The sequence below is a fragment of the Gigantopelta aegis genome, chromosome 3 (genome assembly GCF_016097555.1).
Source record: "Gigantopelta aegis isolate Gae_Host chromosome 3, Gae_host_genome, whole genome shotgun sequence".
NCBI classification, from domain to species: domain Eukaryota; kingdom Metazoa; phylum Mollusca; class Gastropoda; order Neomphalida; family Peltospiridae; genus Gigantopelta; species Gigantopelta aegis.
The window spans coordinates 35,524,987-35,547,899 of record NC_054701.1 but is presented as its reverse complement, the minus strand read 5'-3'; the positions used below and the strand labels follow the sequence as shown (position 1 = coordinate 35,547,899).

General features: G+C 35.9%; 1 protein-coding gene across 2 annotated transcripts in view; it reads right to left on the bottom strand.

Annotated features, from left to right (window-relative positions):
• Window positions 1-456: 456 nt before the first annotated feature.
• The window catches only part of LOC121367953 (histidine ammonia-lyase-like), a 35,088-nt gene continuing 12,631 nt past the window's right edge, over window positions 457-22,913 (bottom strand). Inside the window, exons 1-4 of one of the 2 annotated variants that reach the window (XM_041492422.1) lie at window positions 18,725-18,819; window positions 14,048-14,119; window positions 1,109-1,181; window positions 457-533 (exon numbers count right to left, since the gene is read on the bottom strand). In XM_041492422.1, coding sequence (XP_041348356.1) covers window positions 463-533; window positions 1,109-1,181; window positions 14,048-14,119; window positions 18,725-18,748 — 240 coding nt within the window. In that variant the 5' untranslated portion in view covers window positions 18,749-18,819 and the 3' untranslated portion in view covers window positions 457-462. Of the gene's footprint in view, window positions 534-1,108; window positions 1,182-14,047; window positions 14,120-18,724; window positions 18,820-22,913 lie in introns of those variants that run through there. The other variant, XR_005957457.1, reaches the window with a different exon arrangement.

Sequence of the window (22,913 nt, the reverse complement as noted above, 5' to 3'; positions counted from 1 at the left end):
AGGATGACCACAAACACTTTGAATGTACGGAAATGGATAAACTAAACAATAAAATTTAAGCAAAATATGATTTCAGTTATCAAAAATGGATATAATAGTAAAAAATATGCCATAGTGTTTAATACTAGGGTATGTCCCTTTAATGGGTTTTCCGAATTCAATGGAAGAAATCGAATGGACTTTGATGGAGAGAATGGAAAGTGAATAGTAGTAGCAGACAGCCCAGATAGCTGGGATGTGTGCCCAGGACAACGTGCTTGAACCTTAATTAGAGTACTTAAAAAAGCACGAAAATAAGTAAACGAAAGAAAGAAAGTACTCGTATATAAACGGTAAAATAGTGAACTTAAATAAATAAATAAATAATAATAATAACATCAATAATAATAATAATAATAATAATAAGAAGAAGAAGAACAACAACAATAATAATAATAATAATAATAATTTTAGAAATTGTACTTACATTAATTTCTCTTTTGGAATTGTCGTATTAGCAAATTTGCCGAAACCTGTTGTGATTCCATAAACAACTGAAACATATTATGTGTTGTATTAATTTTGTAAATACTGGTATACTGGACAAACAAAGTGTTCGTTTTAGGTTCAGAATGCGAAGAAGAAAAAATAGTTTACGTATTATAGATAAATGAAAATCGCTATCAACCAGTATTAAAAGAGGAAGACATATTTCTAACAAGAAAGCATCGGTCGTTGTTGATTTAACGTTTGTGTTAGGTGTGAGTTTTTCGTTGCTTTGTTGTGTGTGTGTATGTATGTATGTGTGTGTGTGTGTGTGTGTGTGTGTGTGCGTGCGTGTCTATGTGGGTGTGTCTGTCTGTCTGTCTATGTCTATACATGCAAGTGTCTATACATGTATGTGTGTGTATGTGGGTATATATGTATGTATGTGTACATGTCTGTGCGTTCGTGTTTTATTTTTGGTTTGTTTGGGGGTTTGTTTGTTGTGGGGTTTTCTGTGTGTGGGGTGTGTTTTTTATATGTTGGTTTGTTTGTTTGACGTCTCTATATGTGCCAGAAGTCCGTGTTTATTTTTTGAAAATAATGATGTTATAGACGTATTTTCTGTTACATTTTGATAAGATACCTTCATTCTTTTCCAACACCGCATCAATAACATGTCTCGCTTTGTTGACCTTCTCTTCTGATTCAGGGCTCAACTGTTGAATAAGAAGTTTGTTTTGTTTAACGACACCACTGGAGCACATTGATTAATTAAACATAAAACACCAATACATTTTGCAACAGTTATAATTTTATTATAATTATATTAATTCTCTTCTTTTTTTTTTACGATCCCCCTCCAAACCTCCCCCAAAGTTCCCTTGGCATTCCGCCTCATGTTATTGGGGTCCTCCTAAATGGATTTTCTGGATCCGCCACTGAAATATGTTTTCTTTATATACAGTCAAACTTCGTTATTATGTATGTTGGAGGAACCGAATCACTCATCGCGATATAGCGGTTGGTTGACGATGAAACCACCAGCCCTACGTTTCTTAACGCTGACGTTCGCGGCGGGCGTTTTTATGATATTTGATTTACCAGTCGTAGTTTCACTGCCTGGGACGAGAAATAGCCCAATGGGCCCAACGACGGAGATCGATACCCTGACCGATCGCGCATCAAGCGAACGCTTTACCGCTGGGCTACGTCCCGCCCCCAATGAAAGTCAAGTATTCACCTATCGAGAACAGGAGTTTATTACTTTCAGATCATTAGGTAATTCATGTACATTGAGATGGTTTACAAACAGAACAGGAAACCCACTGAAAGTCAAGTATTCACCTATCGAGAACAGGAGTTTATTACTTTCAGATCATTATTTTAACCGCTGCAGTGTAATATGGACATAAATTATGATATTTAAAAATTATGGTATATAATAATATCATTACATCAATGTGTATAATTATTACATATGGAAAATTCTAAGAGCACATTAGAGCACATTAATTTGTCAATCATCGGCTATTGGATGTCAAACATTTGGTAGTTTTAACATGATATAGTCGCTATCTTTTTTCCATTTGTGGCACGGGATCGTTTATATGCACCATCTCACAGACAGGATAGCACATACCACGGCTTTTGATATGCCAGTCCCGGTGCACTATTGATATGCCAGTCGCGGTGCACTATCTGGAATGAGGAATAGTTCAATGAGCCTACAGTCGGGGATCGATCCTAGACGACCGCGCATTAGGTGAGCACTTTACCACAGGGCTACGCCCTCCCGTCATTTTAAAGAAAGCAATGTAATGTATATGTTTCCCTTAACTCCAGAGCCCTGACACAGAAAACATAAAACACCAATAAATATGCACGCATTTATTGTTAACACACTAGGCCGGACCGACTGACTGACTGCTTCACACAATCACTCTTAAGTAATACTTCAACATAATACAAAATGACAAAAGCACTTGTCCTGTCGGTCTCCTAGGCTCTACAAACTGCACGTGAAAAATTATCTATACCGAAGCGCCACCTATGGGAGCTACTCCCATATCAAGAGAAAATAATTTCCGTCTAATTCTCTGCGATGAACGGACAGAAATTATATATATATATATATATATATATATATATATATATATATATATATATATATATATATATATATTTTATTATTATTATTTTTTTTTTATTTTTTTTAAAATACATATTTATTGTCCCAGATCATATAGCAGTGTCGGGTTTGGGAGCCCCGAATCACTGCTTTACATTTGTATCCATGGTCTAAGCTGCAACAAACTGTGTTAAAAATAACAAAAACTACCGGTAATAGAGACTGATTCAGGGTGAAGTTCAATTCATGCATACAGATGAACATGGACAGTGATCTATAATATAACTATTGTTATGATCCAAGATTTAAACGGGAACAGAGAAAATATCGAATAAGAAGGATGAGAATCAGAAAAGGATTTAGAATAAGAAGAAGAAGAAGAAGAAGAAAAATAAGAAAAATACAAGACAGATATAGATGGCATAAGAAGAAGGAAAGAAGTTGTTTTGAATTAAATAAGACATGACACTTTGCGATCTCTAAACAAGCCACGCACTAAATCAGTCACAATATATATTGCTACATGTATATATATGTATACATTATATTTTTTTAATATTAATTATATCTATATTACTATCACTCACTCATTAAAGAGGTTGAGCCATGGGGACCATTCTTTAATAAATTTTTCATAATTGCATTTTTTAAATAGAATATATCTTTCTATTTCAAATCTTTTGTGCAATATGTTTTTAATGGCATATATTTAAATTACATATATATTAATTGCATTGTAGCACATTGCAATACAGTACAGGACATTACTAAATGAGGTTTTTCATTGGCCTAGTTTCAGTCCTCGGACAGTGATTATATTGGCCCTCCACCGCACCAAAGTATTTAGTAATATAATAAATTATACTACCGCGCGACGTTCCTTCAAGAAATTTGTGGTTAGACTGAACAAAAACATTTTTTACAGTAATTCACAGAACAGAACTTTATTACACTCAGTCCGTTCCACAACGGCGTTAGAGGAACATACATAATAAATAGTATAAACGTGACAAGATGGTTTACAGGAGGATGAAATAATAACATATGATAATACATAATACATGCATTGTTTACTTGTATATGATATTAATTGATAATATCTGTAACAGTAGTAGTAGTAGTAGTAGTAGTAGTAGTAGTAGTAGTAGTAGTAGTAGTAGTAGTAATAATAATAATAATGGTGGTAGCAGTATTTGTAGTCGTAGTAGTATAATAATAATAGTAGTAGTAGTAATAATAGTAATGGTAGTACATGGTACAATAATAATAATAATAATAGTAATAATAATAATAATAATAATAATAATAATAATAATAATTGTAATATAGCTAGGAAACAGTTTTGATTGTGGCATGAGTTATTCAGTTACCAGGACGTTTAAAAACCTGGCAAATTACATTTATAAATTTCGCCAACTTCTTTAATACACTTATTTTCTTACTCCCTATTAGTTCTTTGAATTTGTATGTGCTTGGTCTAGTATAATAATAGGGATGTAAAAATCTTACTCAGGAATTATGAAAAAATATACATACAAATAATGGAATTCATCACCAATGTCACTTTTATCACATAAAGTACACAATCTGTCTTCAAATAATATGTTATTCCACCTTCCAGTTTCGACAGGTAAATAGTGATTTGACGTTCTAAATTTTATAAATAATCTCCACAACCTTTCGGGACTTATATTTAAATATTTTTAAAAAATTAGTTCTTCTTTAAAAAGTTGATAGGTTTTGCCTCTTGATGACATTGATATGCTATTATTCCATATTTGTAAATATTGATCATTTTGCCCAATTTTAATTTGTTGTTGGAGCCAAGTTAACGATAAAAAGGTGTGTGATATCCAAACATCGCTCATTCCTAAATGCTCCAAAATATGTTTAATACTAGTGAGCCAATTATAATTTGTTCTATTTGTAACATGATCTGTCAACATAAATCTGTATAGAAGAAATGATAATTTTGATTGTTTCCCTGAAATATTGTGTGCCCAGTAACAAAACATTCTTCTTTGAATATTTAATTCCACGCACACTTTCCCCAATTCTCCGTATAACATAAATAATGGAGTGGATTTTTTTGTTGGCAAGATGTGTCGGAAGAAATGTATTTGAACAGAATTGCATATATCGTTTTTTCCATATCCCCAAACTTCGCAACCGTATAACAAGATTGGCAGAACCATTGATTTAAACATTTTAAGTTTACACTCAATCGATAGATTATTGTCTTTAGCTTTAGTTGCTTGATGATTTAATTGAGCCTTGGTCGTTTTAAAATTATTTAATTTGCTAAAAGTGACCCCAAGGTATTTAAATTTCTTAACATTTTCACTATTATTAAACAAGTATTTGTGAAAGACGCCTTAGAGAGCTATGGGTCGGTAATCGTGAACAATGCCCCTTTGTTAGGCCTTTATATAGGTTCTAATATATGCCAAATCAATTCCTATTGCCGATAATGTTAGTAAATTACATAGCATGAAAAAAAATGCGATGCCTGTGGGACGGGCTATAGATATACAGAATAAAACGTAAGCTATTCGTTTGTACACATGAACACATACATATACACATCATTATTTTTTTGGTTTGAAAATAATTATCGACGCTACCATTGTGTAAGATATTGTTTGTCACCAATCTTGTTCGCTGTGTATGTTAACAATTGTGAAATGTATTTGTCATCAGACAACTGTCCTTGTATTGAAATACAAACTTTAAATCTATTTTTAATAATGTATGCTGATGATATGGTGCTATTAGCTGAAAGCGCAGAAGGATTACAAAAAATGACTAATGCTCTCTCAAAGTATACTAACAAATGGGATTTAACTGTAAATACCAATAAGACTAAAATTGTTGTTTTTAGAAATGGAGGAAGAATTCGAAATAATGAAACGCGGTTTTATAATGATTACGAATTAGAGGTACTAAATGAATTTAATTATTTAGGATTATTGTTTTTCTATAATGGTAAATGTAGTCGTACACAGAAATGAGCTGCCAATCAAGGATGCAAAGCCCTGTTTTCAATGTTCAATGTTAAATGTGTGTAATAAGAATTTGTTTAATATTGAAACAAAGTTATCCATTTTCGACTTGGTTTAAATTATATATGTAGGGGCCTATATTTATTTTGTATACTTACATAACGTGACATATAATAAAAAAGTTTTTTTAAATATATACCCACATAACGTGCTATATAGTTTTTATATATATATATATATATATATATATATATATATATATATATATATATATATATAAATCTTGGAAAGATCTGACATTTTAATAATTTTATTATATTAATGTCGGTAAACAGTATTACAGAATAGTTGTGTATATTAATTGATATGGTACACACATCAGTTACAAAACTGAGTAGTTGGTTAATTAGGTAATTTGTTTATTTAGCTGTATGTATGATGCTATTAGTGAATGTTAACTTATGGGTCAGTTTACACACGGTGCGATTTCGTCATGAGGTGAAAAGGAAACTTTATAACTTTGAACATTTGTTGTGATATTCACGCGTGACAGTTATTATTCAAAGGACAGTTACCTGAAAAGACATGTTTGTAATTGTTTGCCAACAGAGGAACAGAGTATTCCACATCGTATTGTCCGTGGTGAAGATGAATAAATTGTGGGAAGACATATGTCTGAACGGCCATCATTAGCGATGATTCGGTTATTGTCGTTTAATATAGTTATTTACATATGATGTTACCGATAAAGTATTAGCATTTAGTTATGCAATGTAATTAAGTTAAGTTGATATTTAATAGAAGTAAAACCTAATTAATTACCTATTTCTACTGATTAATTATTTAGTAATTAGGTCGTTTTACGGCAACAACTATAGACACGCATGCGCAATAGCCTAGCAAGGCTGGGCCAGGTCACCTGCATTGCTGGAATTTCCAGCCAGAGCTGATTATTCAGCTGTGCTGGGGTCGTTTGCATATATAAGCGGTTGTTTGACAGCGCCGGTCAGTGAAGCCACAAAAGTTTACCACGGGTACGTGGGTGTATTTCTATGTTTACAAACTAAACAATTATTTTAGCAAAGTTACAAAACGGATTATAACGCCTTCACTCATTTCTATAAGATTATTTAAAAGTAATTTTTGGTTAGATTACATGTCTTGATCAGTAATAACGGAGTTCTTACCGTTTGACAGTTCTATTTATAGGACTAAATTCGACACGTAAAGTAAATAACAGTTGTTGTATACCAAAACAAGCATTTGAAATTATAGAATGCAGTTTAGAAGATTGACATTAAATACTAATGAACATTTGTTGTTCAAATCTTTAATGACAGAAATGATTATTTAGAAAAGAAAGAAGTATAAAGAAAGGGATAAAGTACACGTTTGGTATAAAAATAGCATGCAAATTTGCATATTGGGGAAACAGCTTCAGTAGTATAGTTTGAAGTAACTCAGTGTTATTAATTAGTGATAATGTAGAAATTAGAATTAGTTATACAGAATAAGAAAAATTGTTGAGAATGCACCAAGATTGAAATATCTTGTTTGGTTACTCATTTGCCTTTCAAATCACTCATGATCCATCCTGACAAAATGAATTATTATCTCGCCTTCATGTAAAATTCTTTAATCTCATTGGTTGTTTGCCGTTGGACAAATCCCTTATACCCCTGTGGGCGGAGCCAAATTCTCTTATACCCCGTCTGTAATTTCCAACAGTTTCCAGCCACCTCAGTTAATGCTAAAGATTATAATCAGATTATAAATAGCATTGATAATCAATCAAGTATACATAATTAATTTTATTTTTACTATAAAATACTCTATTTCAATACTTTTAAAAGCTGCAATGTTGAACTCGGCAACCTACGGTCGTGGTGTTATTGTATTAATGCGCGATTAGCAACAGTTGGGGTTTTTTTGGGGGGGGGGTTAAAATATTTTTCTTTTTTTACTACATACATTTCTGATGAAAAAAGGAGAAGTTGTTTTTATTTTTTATTATTAATATCTGTTTCAGACAATTTCGTATTACAAACATTTGAAGTTAAAAACTCGTTTATCGATGGAACTATTTTTCGTCACTGGCAAGTGGTTTCGTTCGCGTCCGCGTGGTACGGTTTCGGTAATAAATTGTTAACAATTATTGTCTGGCGTTATTTTGATTATTTGGCTATAATTTTATATGGTTTAACATGTCGGCAAGATAAATTCGTTGTAGAAGCATCCCTCGGGGTATATGGCTTTTGATGTACCCTCTATGTGCTCTTTTACCCCCTCGCCTTCGGCTCGAGGTAAAAGAACACACAAAGGGTAGGCTACATAAAAAGCCATATACCCCTCGTGATGCTTCTACAACTTATATTATTTCTCTAATGAGAGTTGCTATGAATGTATGGCCATTGTCGTTACAATATATATACATACACATGTATATTTTTTTTTTGTTCTCTCTCATTATTAATTTTTATTATTATTTTATTATATTTTGTTTTATTTTAGATTAGTTTTTATTTATTTATTTATTTATTTATTTATTATGATTTTATTATTGTTAGTTTTTAAAATTTTATTTTACCTTTTTTTATAAGATTTATGTTGTATGTGTGTCTTTAGTTTCTTTACGCACTGATGTGTTTATATTTAATATCTTCCATATTATTACCCACGTAATTATTTATCATGCATATATGTAGGTTTTATTTTCGATATGTATTGATTTTTTATGCATGAATGTGTTTTAGATAGTGCTATAGCACCCCCACCATTATTAGATATTGTTTGCTATTTTTATTACAAAGCTTATAAGTTGTATAACTTAAAGCAATAAAGAACTTGAACTTGAAATGACCTAACGCTAATTCATAATTGTTAAGACATAACAATGTCATCATCACCGTGCCAATAGAAGTTGATTTATAAAAATGGGCGTTTACACACACTGGCCTAGGTATACTATAGTTCTTGGACAGTTGTATTGGCCCTTGCCTGGCTGTAATGACCTTCGGAGTTGACTCAGGCCAATATAGCTAGCCTTGGGTCAATACCACAGTCAACAGACCAATATGAAAACTCGCATTTAATATAATAACATATTACAATATTTTACTGATCGGTTTTTCACCATAATAATAACTGATCATTAATTATAATTATGTTGTTCTTAATAATTGTTTGGTTAATATATAAAATAATTAAGCAAAACATCTACCCAAATGTGTTTCCAATTTAAAATTATAATTAGTTAGCAGCTGAAAAATAATTTACCGCTTTCAGTGGTGTATTGGCCAAGTTGTATGCTGGTAGTACTCAATAGAAAGAAAGAAAGAATGAATGAATGAATGCTTGAATGAAAGAAAGAAGTGTTTTATTTACCGACGCACACATTACAATTACGGTTACATAGCATCGGACCACAGAGAGATAATAAGAGAGGAAACCCACTGCTGCCAATCCATGGGCTATTCCTTTCGATTAATTATCAGCAAGGAATATTGCATATATACATTACCCCGCAAACATGATCGTTACATACCACGGCCTTTGTTTCGCCATTTGTGGAGCACTAGCTGGAAGGAGAAATAGTCCAATAGTCATTTTTATGCACCATCCCACAGACAGGATAGTACATACCACGGCCTTTTGATATACCAGTCGCGGTGCACTGGCTGGAGCGAGAAATAGCCAAATGGGCTCACCAATGGGGATCGATCCCAGGCAGACCGTGTATCAAGCGAGCGCTACGTCCCGCACCTGTGTCTTGGAATGCTTGCTTAAACTTCAATTGAAAAATCAAGTTAAAATGATTGAATGGAAATACAATTTGTGGCAAACAAATGTGTGTATTTCTCCTGATGTTAGTCTATCAATATTTGCTATTTACAATAATAATTATTTGCTATGTCCGATAACGACTTCCATATACGCCAATATGGTGTCATAAGCACCATCACAACTATACTGTACAATTCATCAGCAAAAGCTTTCTTTATATGATTTTGGATATGGTGAATTAAAACTAAAAATCGTATTTCAAAGAAGATTGATTACTCATTCTTTAGCAACCACAGTGAAGATTAGTAGATGGCTTTAAACAACATGGACCTGTATAGCTTTTTGGAGGTGAGGAATACAAAGTTTAGAAACCGTCGGGTTAGTTCCTTCCTTATCTGCAACAATGACGTCCATAGCAATAACGTAAATACGGCACATTTATTTAACTACAACAGTTCTTTATAGGTTTGTGTGTAGGTGTGTGTATGTGTGTGTGTGTGTGTGTACTGAACAAAATAAGAAACTTCCGCTAACTTTGCTTGAACATAACTTGATGAAAACAAACCGGGGGAATAATTGTTATATATGCGTTTAAAGAGTGTTCCATGATGCATCGTTTGGTGCAAAAATCATGGCCATAGGTTAACATAAACTGGGAGAAATTTTGACCAAGTGTGGTAGGGGTTAAAAAAAAAACCCCACCCACTTAATAACGGGTATGACCACTTCTTGAATTGACCACTGCAGTGCATCGCAGGCGCAATTGTTGATTTCTGCCTGTGGAATATTGTTCCATTCCTGAATGAGCGCTTGACGAAGTTCGTTGACGTTAGCGGGTGGGTTTAGACGACGCCTCAATCGTCTGTCCAGACTATCCCAGACATGCTCGATGGGGTTGAGATCAGGCCTTTTAGCGGGCCAGTCATCAATGAAATCAATGTTATTTGTCCTAAGAAAATTTAGAGTGTCTCTAGCTGTATGAGAGGTGGCATTGTCATGCTGAAAAATCGAGATGTTGGCGTTGTTATGGAACAGAGGAATGACGTGATGAGCGAGAATGTCATCGCGGTAACGTTGAGCATTTAAATTGCCATCAATGACGACTAGTGGTGAACGATAACCATGGACAGTGGCTGCTCAGACCATGACACAACCCCCACCCCCGAAACGATCTCGTTCAAGAACACAACAGTCAGCATAGCGTTCATTTCTCCTACGGTAGACGCGCACCCTGCCATCACCACGTTGTAAAGAAAATCTGGATTCATCCGAAAAAAGAACGGTATTCCAGCGTCGCCGTATACAACGAGTGTGTACACGTGCCCAATTAAGACGATTTAGACGATGACGTTGCGTTAAAACGCATCCGACGTAAGGACGTCGTGCATGTAAACGGTTCTGCCGCAGACGATTACGAACAGTTTGCCCACTAATTCGGTTATTATGAAGCCCAGGTGTGTTAGCAGCAGTAGCAGTGGCAGTTTAGAATCGATTGCGCAAATGCGTGTTCATGATATAGCGGTCTTGACCACGCGTTGTAACACACGGATGTCCACGACGTGGCAAGTCGTTGGTGCTTCCTGTCGTTCGAAATCTTACGCGAAGATTTCGTATCGCTCGACTAGAACTCCCAACATACCTTTCAACGTCTTCTGTCGACATGCCAGCATCTCGCATGCCAATCGCCCGTTCGCGTAAACTATTGGGTATTCTTGGCATACTAAAAATGCTACAATGTAAAAAAAGTTAATTTTTTTTACAAATTTTGAAGCGTTTTCGTTCACTTGACAACAATGTCAGTAAGACAAGTAAAACAAATTGACCGAATACTACGCGGGACATGTCGAACCATGCATGCACGTGCAAATTGAATTTCACGTTGTCGACGATTAACAGTGCAAAAATAATCGATAAAATTCATGAATCGTGATAATACAGCTCAAGGCTAATACTACCTATATAATTTCATTACACAATGAATTCTTTAACACAACAAATACTATATGTACAAATCGGAAGTTTCTTTTTTTGTTCAGTATATATATATATAATTCGGGCAAAACAGTGGGAAAACAGTGGGGGAAATTCGGGCAAATTTTAAACTTTCGGGCAAATCAACCCCTCCAGCCCCCCTAAATCAAAGAGTCCCCATACGCCCATGTATATATATAGATATATATATATATATATATATATATATATATATATATATATATATATATATATATATATATATATATATATATATATATGGCAAAACATTGAAAGACAAGACAGAATATGTCCTCTTTGTAACATTGCTTTAGGTGATGAATATTATTATTTATGTCAGTGTCCTTATTTTACAAATGAAAGATCAACATATCTAAACAAATACTACTACAACAGACCTAATACTTTCAAATTTTATCAGCTATTTAATTCTACAAAGTTATCAACCACAAAGCAATTATATATGTTCCTCAATGCTATTAACACCGTTTTTAAAAACATGTATATGTTACAATTATATCCAGTGTATTATTATATCACATGCATCACGACTAGAGTACACTGCTGTCTTTAAAATTATTCTTATATATTAATTATACCCATTTATGTATTATAACTATTATTATATACCATAATTAATTATTATATAACATAAATTGTGAATAGTACACTGCAGCTGTCAATATATATGTTTGTAAACCACCTCAATGTATCACCGTTTGGTGATCTGAAAGAAATAAAGTTCTGTTCTTCAAATATGGGGTTGTCTGAATTCGTAATCCGAATAGTTGTATAATACTTTGAGATGTGTAATTAAGTATTGATTTCCGTTTGATCCTTGTTAATTTCAAGCATAGGCGTTTTAACAATGTTATTGCCACGGCTAGTATTAGTGATTATTATATACAAAAAGACATTTATATATTTAATTTTCTGCTTTTGGCTATGTTTCTGTAAACAAAAACAAATAACTTTTTTTTATAATATTGTATTACTGTATAGTTATGAATTTAAAAAAAAAAAAAAAAAAAAAAAAAAAAAAAAATATATACTCTTCAAAAGAAGAAACGCAAAAACCACATTGTCGTAACATTTGGAGAATTGATTAATTTATTGAATGGTGAGTCCGATAATTACCAAATGTTGCAGGATTGTTCACAATTCACTCTAGTCCATTGTGAGTAAGTGATAGGACACACCACCAAGGTCAAGGTCATCTGGAGTCAATACCGGGTGTGGCCTCCGCGTGTGTTGACAACTGCCTATCACCGCCTGCCCATTGAAGCAACCAGAGTACGGATGACGTCCCGGGGGATGGTGGCCCACTCGGCCTGCAAGGCTGCTGCCAGCTCGGGCAGGGTCTGGGGCTGTGGTTGTCGCTGTCGGAGGCGTCGGTCCAACTCGTCCCATAGATGCTCAATTGGGTTCAAATCCGGTGATATCGATGGCCAAGGAAGGACATTAATGTTGTTGTTCTGTAGGAAAGCCGTTGTGAGACGTGCTGTGTGAGGCCTGGCGTTGTCATGTTGGAACACTGCGTTGGCGTTGGCCATAACTGGAACGATGTGTGGTCCGGAGGATCTGGTCAATGTAGCCCTGTGCATTCAGGTTGCCCTGCACGTGGACCAGGTCAGTTCTGCCAGTGTGTGAGATGGCTGCCCACACCATGACACTACCCCCGCCGAATCTGTCCACTTCCTGCACGCAGTTTGCCGCATAACGTTCACCACGACGCCTATACACGCAACATCTTCCATCATGACGTCGGAGCAGAAATCGGGACTCGTCACTGAACCACACCTGTCTCCATCGCAGTTGAGGCCATTGTCGATGAATCTGGCACCACTGCAGTCGGAGTCGACGGTGTTGTGGTGTTAAGATGACACCTCGAACTGGACGTCTGGCACGAATTCCTACCTCACGTAGGCGGTTCCGTACGGTCTGGTCGGATATCCTGCGCAAACCTGGTATTGCTGCGGCTGTGGAGGTGGCAGTAGTCAATCGTTTCCGAAGGTGGCGTACCCGGATGTAGCGGTCCTGCCCGGGGGTAGTGACCCGTGGTCGACCGGATCTAGGGAGGTCACGTGTTGATCCATGTTGCTGGTAACGGTCCCACAGTCTGGAGATGGTGCTTGGGGACACATGGAATGCCCTGGCAACGGCCGTTCTGGATTCGCCTGCGTCTAGTCGGCCGATGGCATTGTTTCTCTGCGGTTCACTGAGACGTGGCATGTCCTGGATTGTCAACTGTCGGCCAGATACAGAGGCCAGGCAAGCGAACACCCTGCACTTTTATACTGTCGGTGTTCATGTTGCACGTGCAGACAACGCACGTGCAGTGGTGACATAGTTTGCACGTGGCTGCGTTTTTGCGAATATTCACATTTTGGAACTTTATTGTACAGTAGCTGCGTTTTATCGAATGTAACCGTGGGAATGTGTTTGGGATATGCAATGACCTTATATTCACAAAGCATGAACCGGTAGAAAACATAAAATCGGAGTTATAACCCATTTGTACCCTTTTGCGTTTCTTTTTTTGAAGAGTATATATATATATATATATATATATATATATATATATATATATATATATATATATATATATAGAGTAGATGGTTCTATTATCCACTAAAATGCTATTATCTATTAAACTACTCCGAATTATGCTACCTACCTTGATGAGATATTCTCCCTTTCCAAGTTTCACCAACTTCTCCGTTGTCAGGCTGTTGCCATCCAACATGTACTGAAAGATGCAACACAATACAAATAGAGAGACATTTTAATCTGGTTAATATCAACAATGTGTTTGTTCATTTATTTGATCAATAATATTTGTTTGTTTGTTAGTATGCTTGTTATGTTCATAGCTTAGACAACCTGAATTAACTTTTCATGAGAAATATTGGCAAAGGAGATTATAATTAAAACAAGTAATTGACTTTCTGAGTAGCAGGATTTTGATCAGCGGGTAGTCGTTTGGGTTGTATATAAATTGGTATATAAAATGTTGTGGTATGTGATGTCCTGTCTGTTGAAAGGTACATGTAAAAGATATATTGTTGCTAATGAAAAATTGTAGCGGGTTTTCTTTGATGAATATGCGTTCGAATTATCACATTTCTTGGACATTCAATAGACGATGATTAATTAATCAATATTCTTTAGTGGTGTTGTTAACAACAAGAACTTGTGTGTGCATTTGTCTTTTACGTGAGTAAAATGTAAGTATGCTGAAAGGCAGTATTGCTTTTGAAGAATATCACGCAAACTTGTTAACCGCATGGTTCGGATACAAGAATTCGATATTGTACAATTACAAAATCTGATTATTCGTTTGCATTTTTACATTATCGAAATTAATCAGTAAAAACTATGTATTTAACGAGATCTCAATTCATTTATAGAACTGTGGCTCTTTGATGTTTAATATTGTTTGGTGTTTTTATTTAGAACTTTGTTTCTTACTTGAAACAGTACTAAAGGTGTTTCTGTCTAGAACTTTGTTTCTTACTTGAAACAGTACTAAAGGTGTTTTTGTCTAGAACTTTGTTTCTTACTTGAAACAGTACTAAAGGTGTTTTTGTCTAGAACTTTGTTTCTTACTTGAAACAGTACTAAAGGTGTTTTTGTCTAGAACTTTGTTTCTCGCTTGAAATATGTACTAGCGGTGTTTTTGTCTAGAACTTTGTTTCTTACTTGAAACAGTACTAAAGGTGTTTTTGTCTAGAACTTTGTTTCTCGCTTGAAATATGTACTAAAGGTGTTTTTACCTAGCACTTTGTTTGTTTCTTGAAACAGTATTAAAAGTATTTTTTCTAGAACTTTGTTTCTCGCTTGAAATAGTACTAAAGGTGTTTCCGTCTAGAACATTGTTTCTTGTTTGAAATAGTACTAAAGATATTTCTGAGCGTATAATCGCCTACGAATTTGACTTGCATTTACAAGCCAAACTGTTCAAATTATATCTGTAGATGAGCAGGTAGTTTTTCCCTAAATAAAAAAGGGCAGGACGTACCTCAGTGGTAAAGCGCTCGATCTAGGATCGATCCCCATCAGTGGGCCCACTGGGCTATTTCTCGCTAATCCAGTACAGCACAACTGGTGTAACAAAGATCGTGGTATGTGCTATCCTATTCGTGGGATGATGCATATACAAGCCACCTTGCTACTAATGAAAAACAAATATAGCGGGTTTCCTCTCTAAAAAAATTTTCGACATATTCATGAAATTGTTTAGTGTGACGGACGGACGTACCAGCTGATTGTGCCATGGATTTCATTAAACCACCAAGCTTATTTTTACCGACCGGCTGCCTTTTGAACCACAGTTCATAACTCCCCAGGTTTTTTTGTTTTTTGTTTTTTTTTGTTCGTGGCACGATAAAAAGGATGGTCAGAATTGCAGTAACCTTTGGGACGCAATGATTTGTATTTTTTTTATAAAGAGCTACAGGACATCGCGTGGGATTTTCTTTATTTTCCCATGCACGTGGCGAGACTTTCTGACATTGCGTGGGTTGGATCCATCTCATGAAACTGCCCAAAAGGAGTCCGAAAAGGGGTCGGGCAGTTCGAAAAGGGGTCGGGGATGTGCATTGAGTGTTTTCATGCTGCATGCCTGTAATACATAATTTACAATGCTTAAAACCTGCGTTAAGAAACACAACCTTCGTAAATTCAGTCTTTGATGTTTTAGACGACTATGCGCCTTTAAAAAAATGTGGGCGGGATGTAGCCCAGTGATAAAGCGCTCGCTTGATGCGCGGTCGGTGTGGGATCGATCCCCGTCGGTGGGCCCATTGGGTTATATCTCGTTCCAGCCAGTACACAACGACTGGTATATCAAAGGCCGTGGTATGTGCTATCCTGTCTGTGGGAAAGTACATATAAAAGATCCCTTGCTGCATTTGGAAAGATGTAGAGGGTTTCCTCTAATGACTACAAGTCAGAATTACCAAATGTTTTACATCCAATAGCCGATGATTGATTAATCAATGTGCTCTAGTGGTTTCGTTAAACAATGGATCCACAGGTGAGCGTGCTACTATACTCTGTCAAAAAAGAAACGCATAGGTGATAGGGAAAGAAGAAATGTGTTTGATTTTACAAAATATCGTTCTTGTTGTACAGTCTTGCTGAATGACCATGTTTGTTAATGTTCCTGGAATGGGACAGTATGCCCAAATGCACCCTAAAACAAATTTAACGCACGTTGTGGCACGTTGTGCAATAATTGCAGGAAATCGGCGTGAAATGGTCAGATTTTGGCGAATGCACGTGAAACTCGGGGAAAAGATTGGGGTAGTGATGGGTATTTAAAGCTGCAATGCTCGCAATGATGCCTCGTTTCCATTTCGACGTAGACGAGTTACAAGATGCCAAGACTAAGCCTGCCGAATCGAAACATTGCAATAGGCCACATCCAGTTAGGTGAATCGCAGTCAGCGGTCGCACGCCACATGAACATCCATCAGAGCACCATTTCACGTCTCTGGGACAGGTACCAGCAGTTTTAATCAGCTGAAGACCGGCCCAGAAGTGGAAGACCTCGCATAACAACTGCAGCACAAGATCGCTACATCTGGGTTCTGCACTTGCGTCACCGAACTCGCACAGCAACGAATACTGCTGGACGCATACCTGGTTTGAGAAGGGTGTCTGCACAAACCATTCGGAACCGACTTTGAGAAGCTGGTTTACGGGCTAGGAGACCGTATGTTGACAGAGTATAGTACATACATGTACGTAGCAACTATTCTGACATATACATGTGTACACACACATACACAAATAAGTCTTAATAAAACTAGCTAATAAAAAAAGAAACGATTTCCATAATCATTTGCTTCAAAAACAAAAGCTTTGCCATGGACCCCATCAAATTATTTAAACAGATACGTTTTACTTTAAAAAATGTCTTTTTCAATTTGGTTTTTAATATATTTTGAAGGGCTTCAATATTTAATCAAACGTTTTGGGGATTTCCATTATCTGCAATTCCAAATGTTATCTTTTGGACTGTTCACTGTTGGACAATTTTTTAGACTTCAGTAACACTTGTAACAAATTTCTTTAATGTTTCTGGCTTAAACATGGTAAAAATTACTACTGTCTGAATCAATATATTTTATTTTATATAAAAACGACTTGGTTGTTAATATTTTGTGTACAATTCTATACTAAAACCACAATAATGATGATTATCTTAAAACTATAAATGAAAAGTTATAATATTGTTTCTACTTCTGTTAACAAAACATGTAACCCAATTTAGTGCATTTTATTTGTGAAGTAGGACTGCAGTATTTTTATTAATAATTTATATTCCTTTTCGATCTTTAAAACATATTCTTAAATTATTAAATTATAAGTAAAAATATTTTATCAGTTTTTAGGTTGCATATAAATGTTTTGATACCTTTTATTAAAGCGATATACACAAAATATACACAAAATATTAACATTACATGTGATCAAAACATGTTAAAGTTCATAACCTGTCTATTTTCATTAAGTCTTGTATAAAACATAATGCGTTTTTAATATAATGTGTATATAATATACGTTTGTGATCTTTAATTTTATAACTATTAAACTAAATATTGGTGATCATAATTTCGTCATTATTTTTCCAGTTTCTTTTTGTTGAATCTTTATCCAACTATGTAATACATTTTTCCAAATAAGGTTCTTTTTGGGGGGGGGGATTCTGTGGGGGTTTCGTGGTTGTTGTTTTTGGGGGGGGGGTGGGGAGAGAGAGGGGGTTGGTATCAATAAAATAGTCTCCTAATTTCAACCTATCCTCTGTCTTTAATCTTGTTACTGCCTGGTTTAAATTTCGAATTTGAAGAAACATGTTTTTTTAACCATGTCGCTTTTAATGCAATAACTTGTCGTGCCATTATCTACGTTAGTGTCACCTTTCAGAAAGTTTAACCTCGACATTTTACCATCTGTATGGTCTAAATACATAATCTGAAGCTGTCAAAGTGTACACAAAACTCCTCTCAACGAGTGGCCTATTATGAAATCGCCCACTAGTTTACCAAATGCTAATTCAACTCTGCATGGATAATGGTTTTGTCATGCAGATTTGGACACGTTACTGCAAACGAAATGGCGCGTAACATGTGTTTTATCTTTAAAAAACCCCATATATTACACACCTTGGCGTTTTACAATAAGCATTCATGAAGTCAAATAATCAAATGAAGACTGTTTTTCTAATCTTATTAAAATTTGAACATATCGCGTCTATATAAGTATTCCAGAAGATTTTCCTTTTTAATACCACGGCAGTGGTGTCGTTAAACAAAACAAACTGTTTTCGTATAATTAGAAGACGTACCTGTTTTTCTGGACTTGTTGCCATCTCTCTCTTAAACTGAGGAATTATAGGACCTTCTTCTCTGCCAAAGATTGCAATTAATGAAAAAATGTTTTAATATGCCTAGTCTTTATTCCTAACCTGCTAACCAATCAATTCCGTTTACGTATTTGACTCTTACACAACAGTGTTTACTTGAAACCAAGTGATCAAAGAATGCGGACATAAATTTGAGAACATTGACACTTTGGCTGTTCTTATGCCCTTATTTGGATACAAGGTTAGGATCATACCAAGTTTAAAAATGCTAGGGGGAGAGATAAAAGAATCAAGCGCTGTAAATCTCCGTTCATTTCTTAACACTACCCACCTCAGGTGCACATATATGTCGGACGCGGGGGGGGGGGGGGAGGCGTAGACGAGTGGTAAAGCGTTCGCTGTCTAGGATCAATCCCCGTCGGTGGACCCATTGGGCTATCTCTCGTTCCAGATAGTGCTCCACAACTGGTGTAACAAAGGCCGTGGTATGTACTATACTGTCTGTGGGATGATGCATATAAAATATCCCTTGCTGCTAATCGAAAAGAGTAGCCATGAAGTGGCGACAGCGGGTTTCCTCTCTCAATATCTGTGTTTTCCGTAACCATATGTCTGACGTCATATAACCGTAAATAAAATGTGTTGAGCGCGTCGTTAAATAACACATTTCTTTCTTTCTACGTAGTCGGACAACTTGGTATTTATCAATTATGACTATCTACTTCCCGGTACTAGTTAATTGCCCCATTACATGTTTGTCAGTGTGTGCAGTCAAAAGTTAAGGCGAACCGATACTGTATCACAGTACAGATATTAATACTACGAATTCATGTGGCTGGTTACATGATGGGTATTTATAATAAGTAAAATAATAATATAAATAACTTAATTAGTCCATGAGTGGAGACCCCAAATTTGACCAAGTTGTACCATCCGAAGGCACCAAACGTAACTATGCTTTTTTTGTCAACATTCACCAGGAATTCATATTGAACCATTCCCAACTAATTAAGGCATTGCTACATCATTTTAATCCAAAACGACAACCACTTTTACACCAACCAGTAGTTCACAATGCCAACCTTGTTTTTATTATTTCCACTTTCTGTCTCTATATAACTGATGGACCTAATTGATGTATACTTTATCACTGCATATTGTCGATCAAAATAATGCATGTCGCAAACTGTGTAATAGTGAGACGTTAACATTTCTCGCCATAACATGGCAATTACTGGTATACTAGCATGCTTTGGATATACCTGCAAATGATCGACCATCACCAAATGAACGTAGTAGCTATATATTCACAGAAAATACACTACCCAGTGATCAATGACCCAATGACACAGTAGATTTTCCATGATATTCATGTCATGTATTCAGCCTTCTCGTAATATTGAGTATGGTTGCTTCTATATACAGCGGTTGTTGGAACGTGTTACATGACAGCTACAAAACATTATATGATAATTGAGCTGTAAAACACCCACATGTTGCATTAAAAAAGGAATTGTTTTGTTAAGCTACACAGAATTAGCTGTAAAAAATAAAATAGTATAGCAATTTAAATGAAATAATAATAATAATAATAAATACAACACGCACATACAAACGAACAGACACACAAACAAAAAACAACTGTAACTACTAATCCTATGGGAGTACACTTCCTCATTTCGTTATTAAATAAAACACGGCTCATACAGCAGTGAAGAACATGCAAATCAATTAGACCCTTCTACGTCCCAGGACATTTATTATTCAGCTTACCGGTACTACCTAAAATCCAGGCCAACACCATGTCACGACAGATGTCAATCCCCACCCAAGCAACTCCAGCAAGATATCACAGATCATACCATTAAGGTGTTTACTCCAATACAATGGGTTTTTTTTTTATTAACAATTTAGTAAAAGTAAAGTTTGTTTTATTTAACGACGCCGCTAGAGCACATTGATTTTTTATCTTATCATCGGTTATTGGACGTCAAACATATGGTCATTCTGACACTGTTTTTAGAGGAAACCCGCTGTCCCCACATAGGCTACTCTTTTTACGACAGGCAGCAAGGGATCTTTTATTTGCGCTTCCCACAGGCAGGATAGCACAAACCATGGCCTTTGTTGAACCAGTTATGGATCACTGGTCGGTGCAAGTGGTTTACACCTACCCATTGAGCCTTGCGGAGCACTCACTCAGGGTTTGGAGTCGGTATCTCGAATAAAAATCCCATGCCTCGACTGGGATCCGACCCCTTTACCTACCAGCCTGTAGACCGATGGCCTGCCACGACGCCACCGAGGCCGGTTCAACAATTTACAACAATTTAGTAATGCCACGGTTAGGCCCTGGACACATTATTTACAAAATTACGACGTATAGTATTTAACATCCATTTACTACTCATCCAGGCAAACCTTTCCATACATACACCTACATACACGGTATATAAACGTTTATGTACGAAAACATTTTCTCATCAAATGTGTACATTACATACAAGTAGGTATTAATTCTCTCTCTCTCTCTCTCTCTCTCTCTCTCTCTCTCTCTCTCTCTCTCTCTCTCTCTCTCTCTCTCTCTCTCTCTCTCTCTCTCACACACACACACACACACACACACACACACACACACACACACATACACACGCACTCACGTAATTGGGCAAATAAGTCTTAATAAAAATAGCATTTAAAAAAGAAACGAGTATTCACTTATAATAATTATTGTTATTAATTAGAAAATGTTTTCCTTGCACAGTTGATCATTCAAAAATGTCAGTTGCATATTGATCTTAAATAAATTAAATCATTTTGTACCGGTTATCTTCATACATCTGTATAATGTCTTGAGATATTTTAAAATGTGAACTATTTATGAATTCCGGGAATGCTGTTGGTCTCCATTGTAACTGAACCAGTTGTATCCTCTATTTTCATTAACATGTTATGTAGAAGACATTATTATTATTGTTGTTGTTGTTGTTGTTGCTGCTGTTATTATTATTAGGTTCGAGACGTAGCAAACCGGTAAAGCGCTCGCTTGATGCGCGGTCGGTTTGGGATCGATCTCCGTTGGTTGGCCCATTGGGCTATTTCTCGTTCCAGCCAGTGAACCATGACTGTCATATCAAAGGCCGTGGTATGCACTATCATGTATGTGTGATGGTGCATATAAAAGATCCCTTGCTACTAATGAAAACAAAATAAAGCGGGTTTCTTGTCTAAGACTATATGTCAAAATTACCAAATGTTTGACATCCAATAGCCGATGATCAATAAATCAATGTGATTTAGTGATATCGTTAAACAAAACTGTGACGGTACATGCTCTTAATTTCTTTTCGCCTGTGGCGATATTAATTGTTTTAGAAGGCCGTGTGCAGTTCCAAATTGCACTTATCCAGGTGGGCAACTTGTTACGTAATACCTTTGCGCGACGGTCGTCGAGCTGTACGCCTAATACACACCCAGAGCAGGTGCGGAGGCCATGTCGCGAGTAGTTACGTAATACCTCCGCGAGTGCGGTTTTACAACCGTGATTTGGCGACGATCGGCGTCAGCCAGTCTGACGATCAGAGAAAAAGATACCGACTCTGGTCGTGGTGGAAACTCACATGATAAGATTCGGTGCCGCGATGTACCCCCAGGCGATATTCGATTTATAATAAATAGCTAGTGTTTTAGAGTTATGAGAGAGAAGCAAAAAGGACGGCCCTCAGGGAACGTTAGTCCGTTTGGACTTTGGTAAATATATTATTTCTGCTCTGTTGTATGACCTTGATGTGATTGATGTGACTTTAAATATTTTAATACTGTATTATACCAATATTATTTAGACAGTGTCTTCGGTCATCTGACGAAGTAAATCGTAGTCTTACTGTTCTGTATTTATACGAGTATTTGGTAATATAAAGCTTAGCCAGTCATCCTAGAAGACCTAGGTAAACTGTAGGTTATTGTCTTTATTGTGATAGGTACTAGTATTAATTCTGTGTTACAAGTTTAAATTGATTTAACATCAGCTAAAACCTTAGGTGATATAAAGACAATTATTATCCAGGAAGTTTTTGGTGATAGGCCTGTTATGGAAGACAGTGAGATTGTTCCAGGCATAGAGATAAATGAGTTAAGTGTGGAACAACAATTAGCTTTTAAAAAGCTTGAG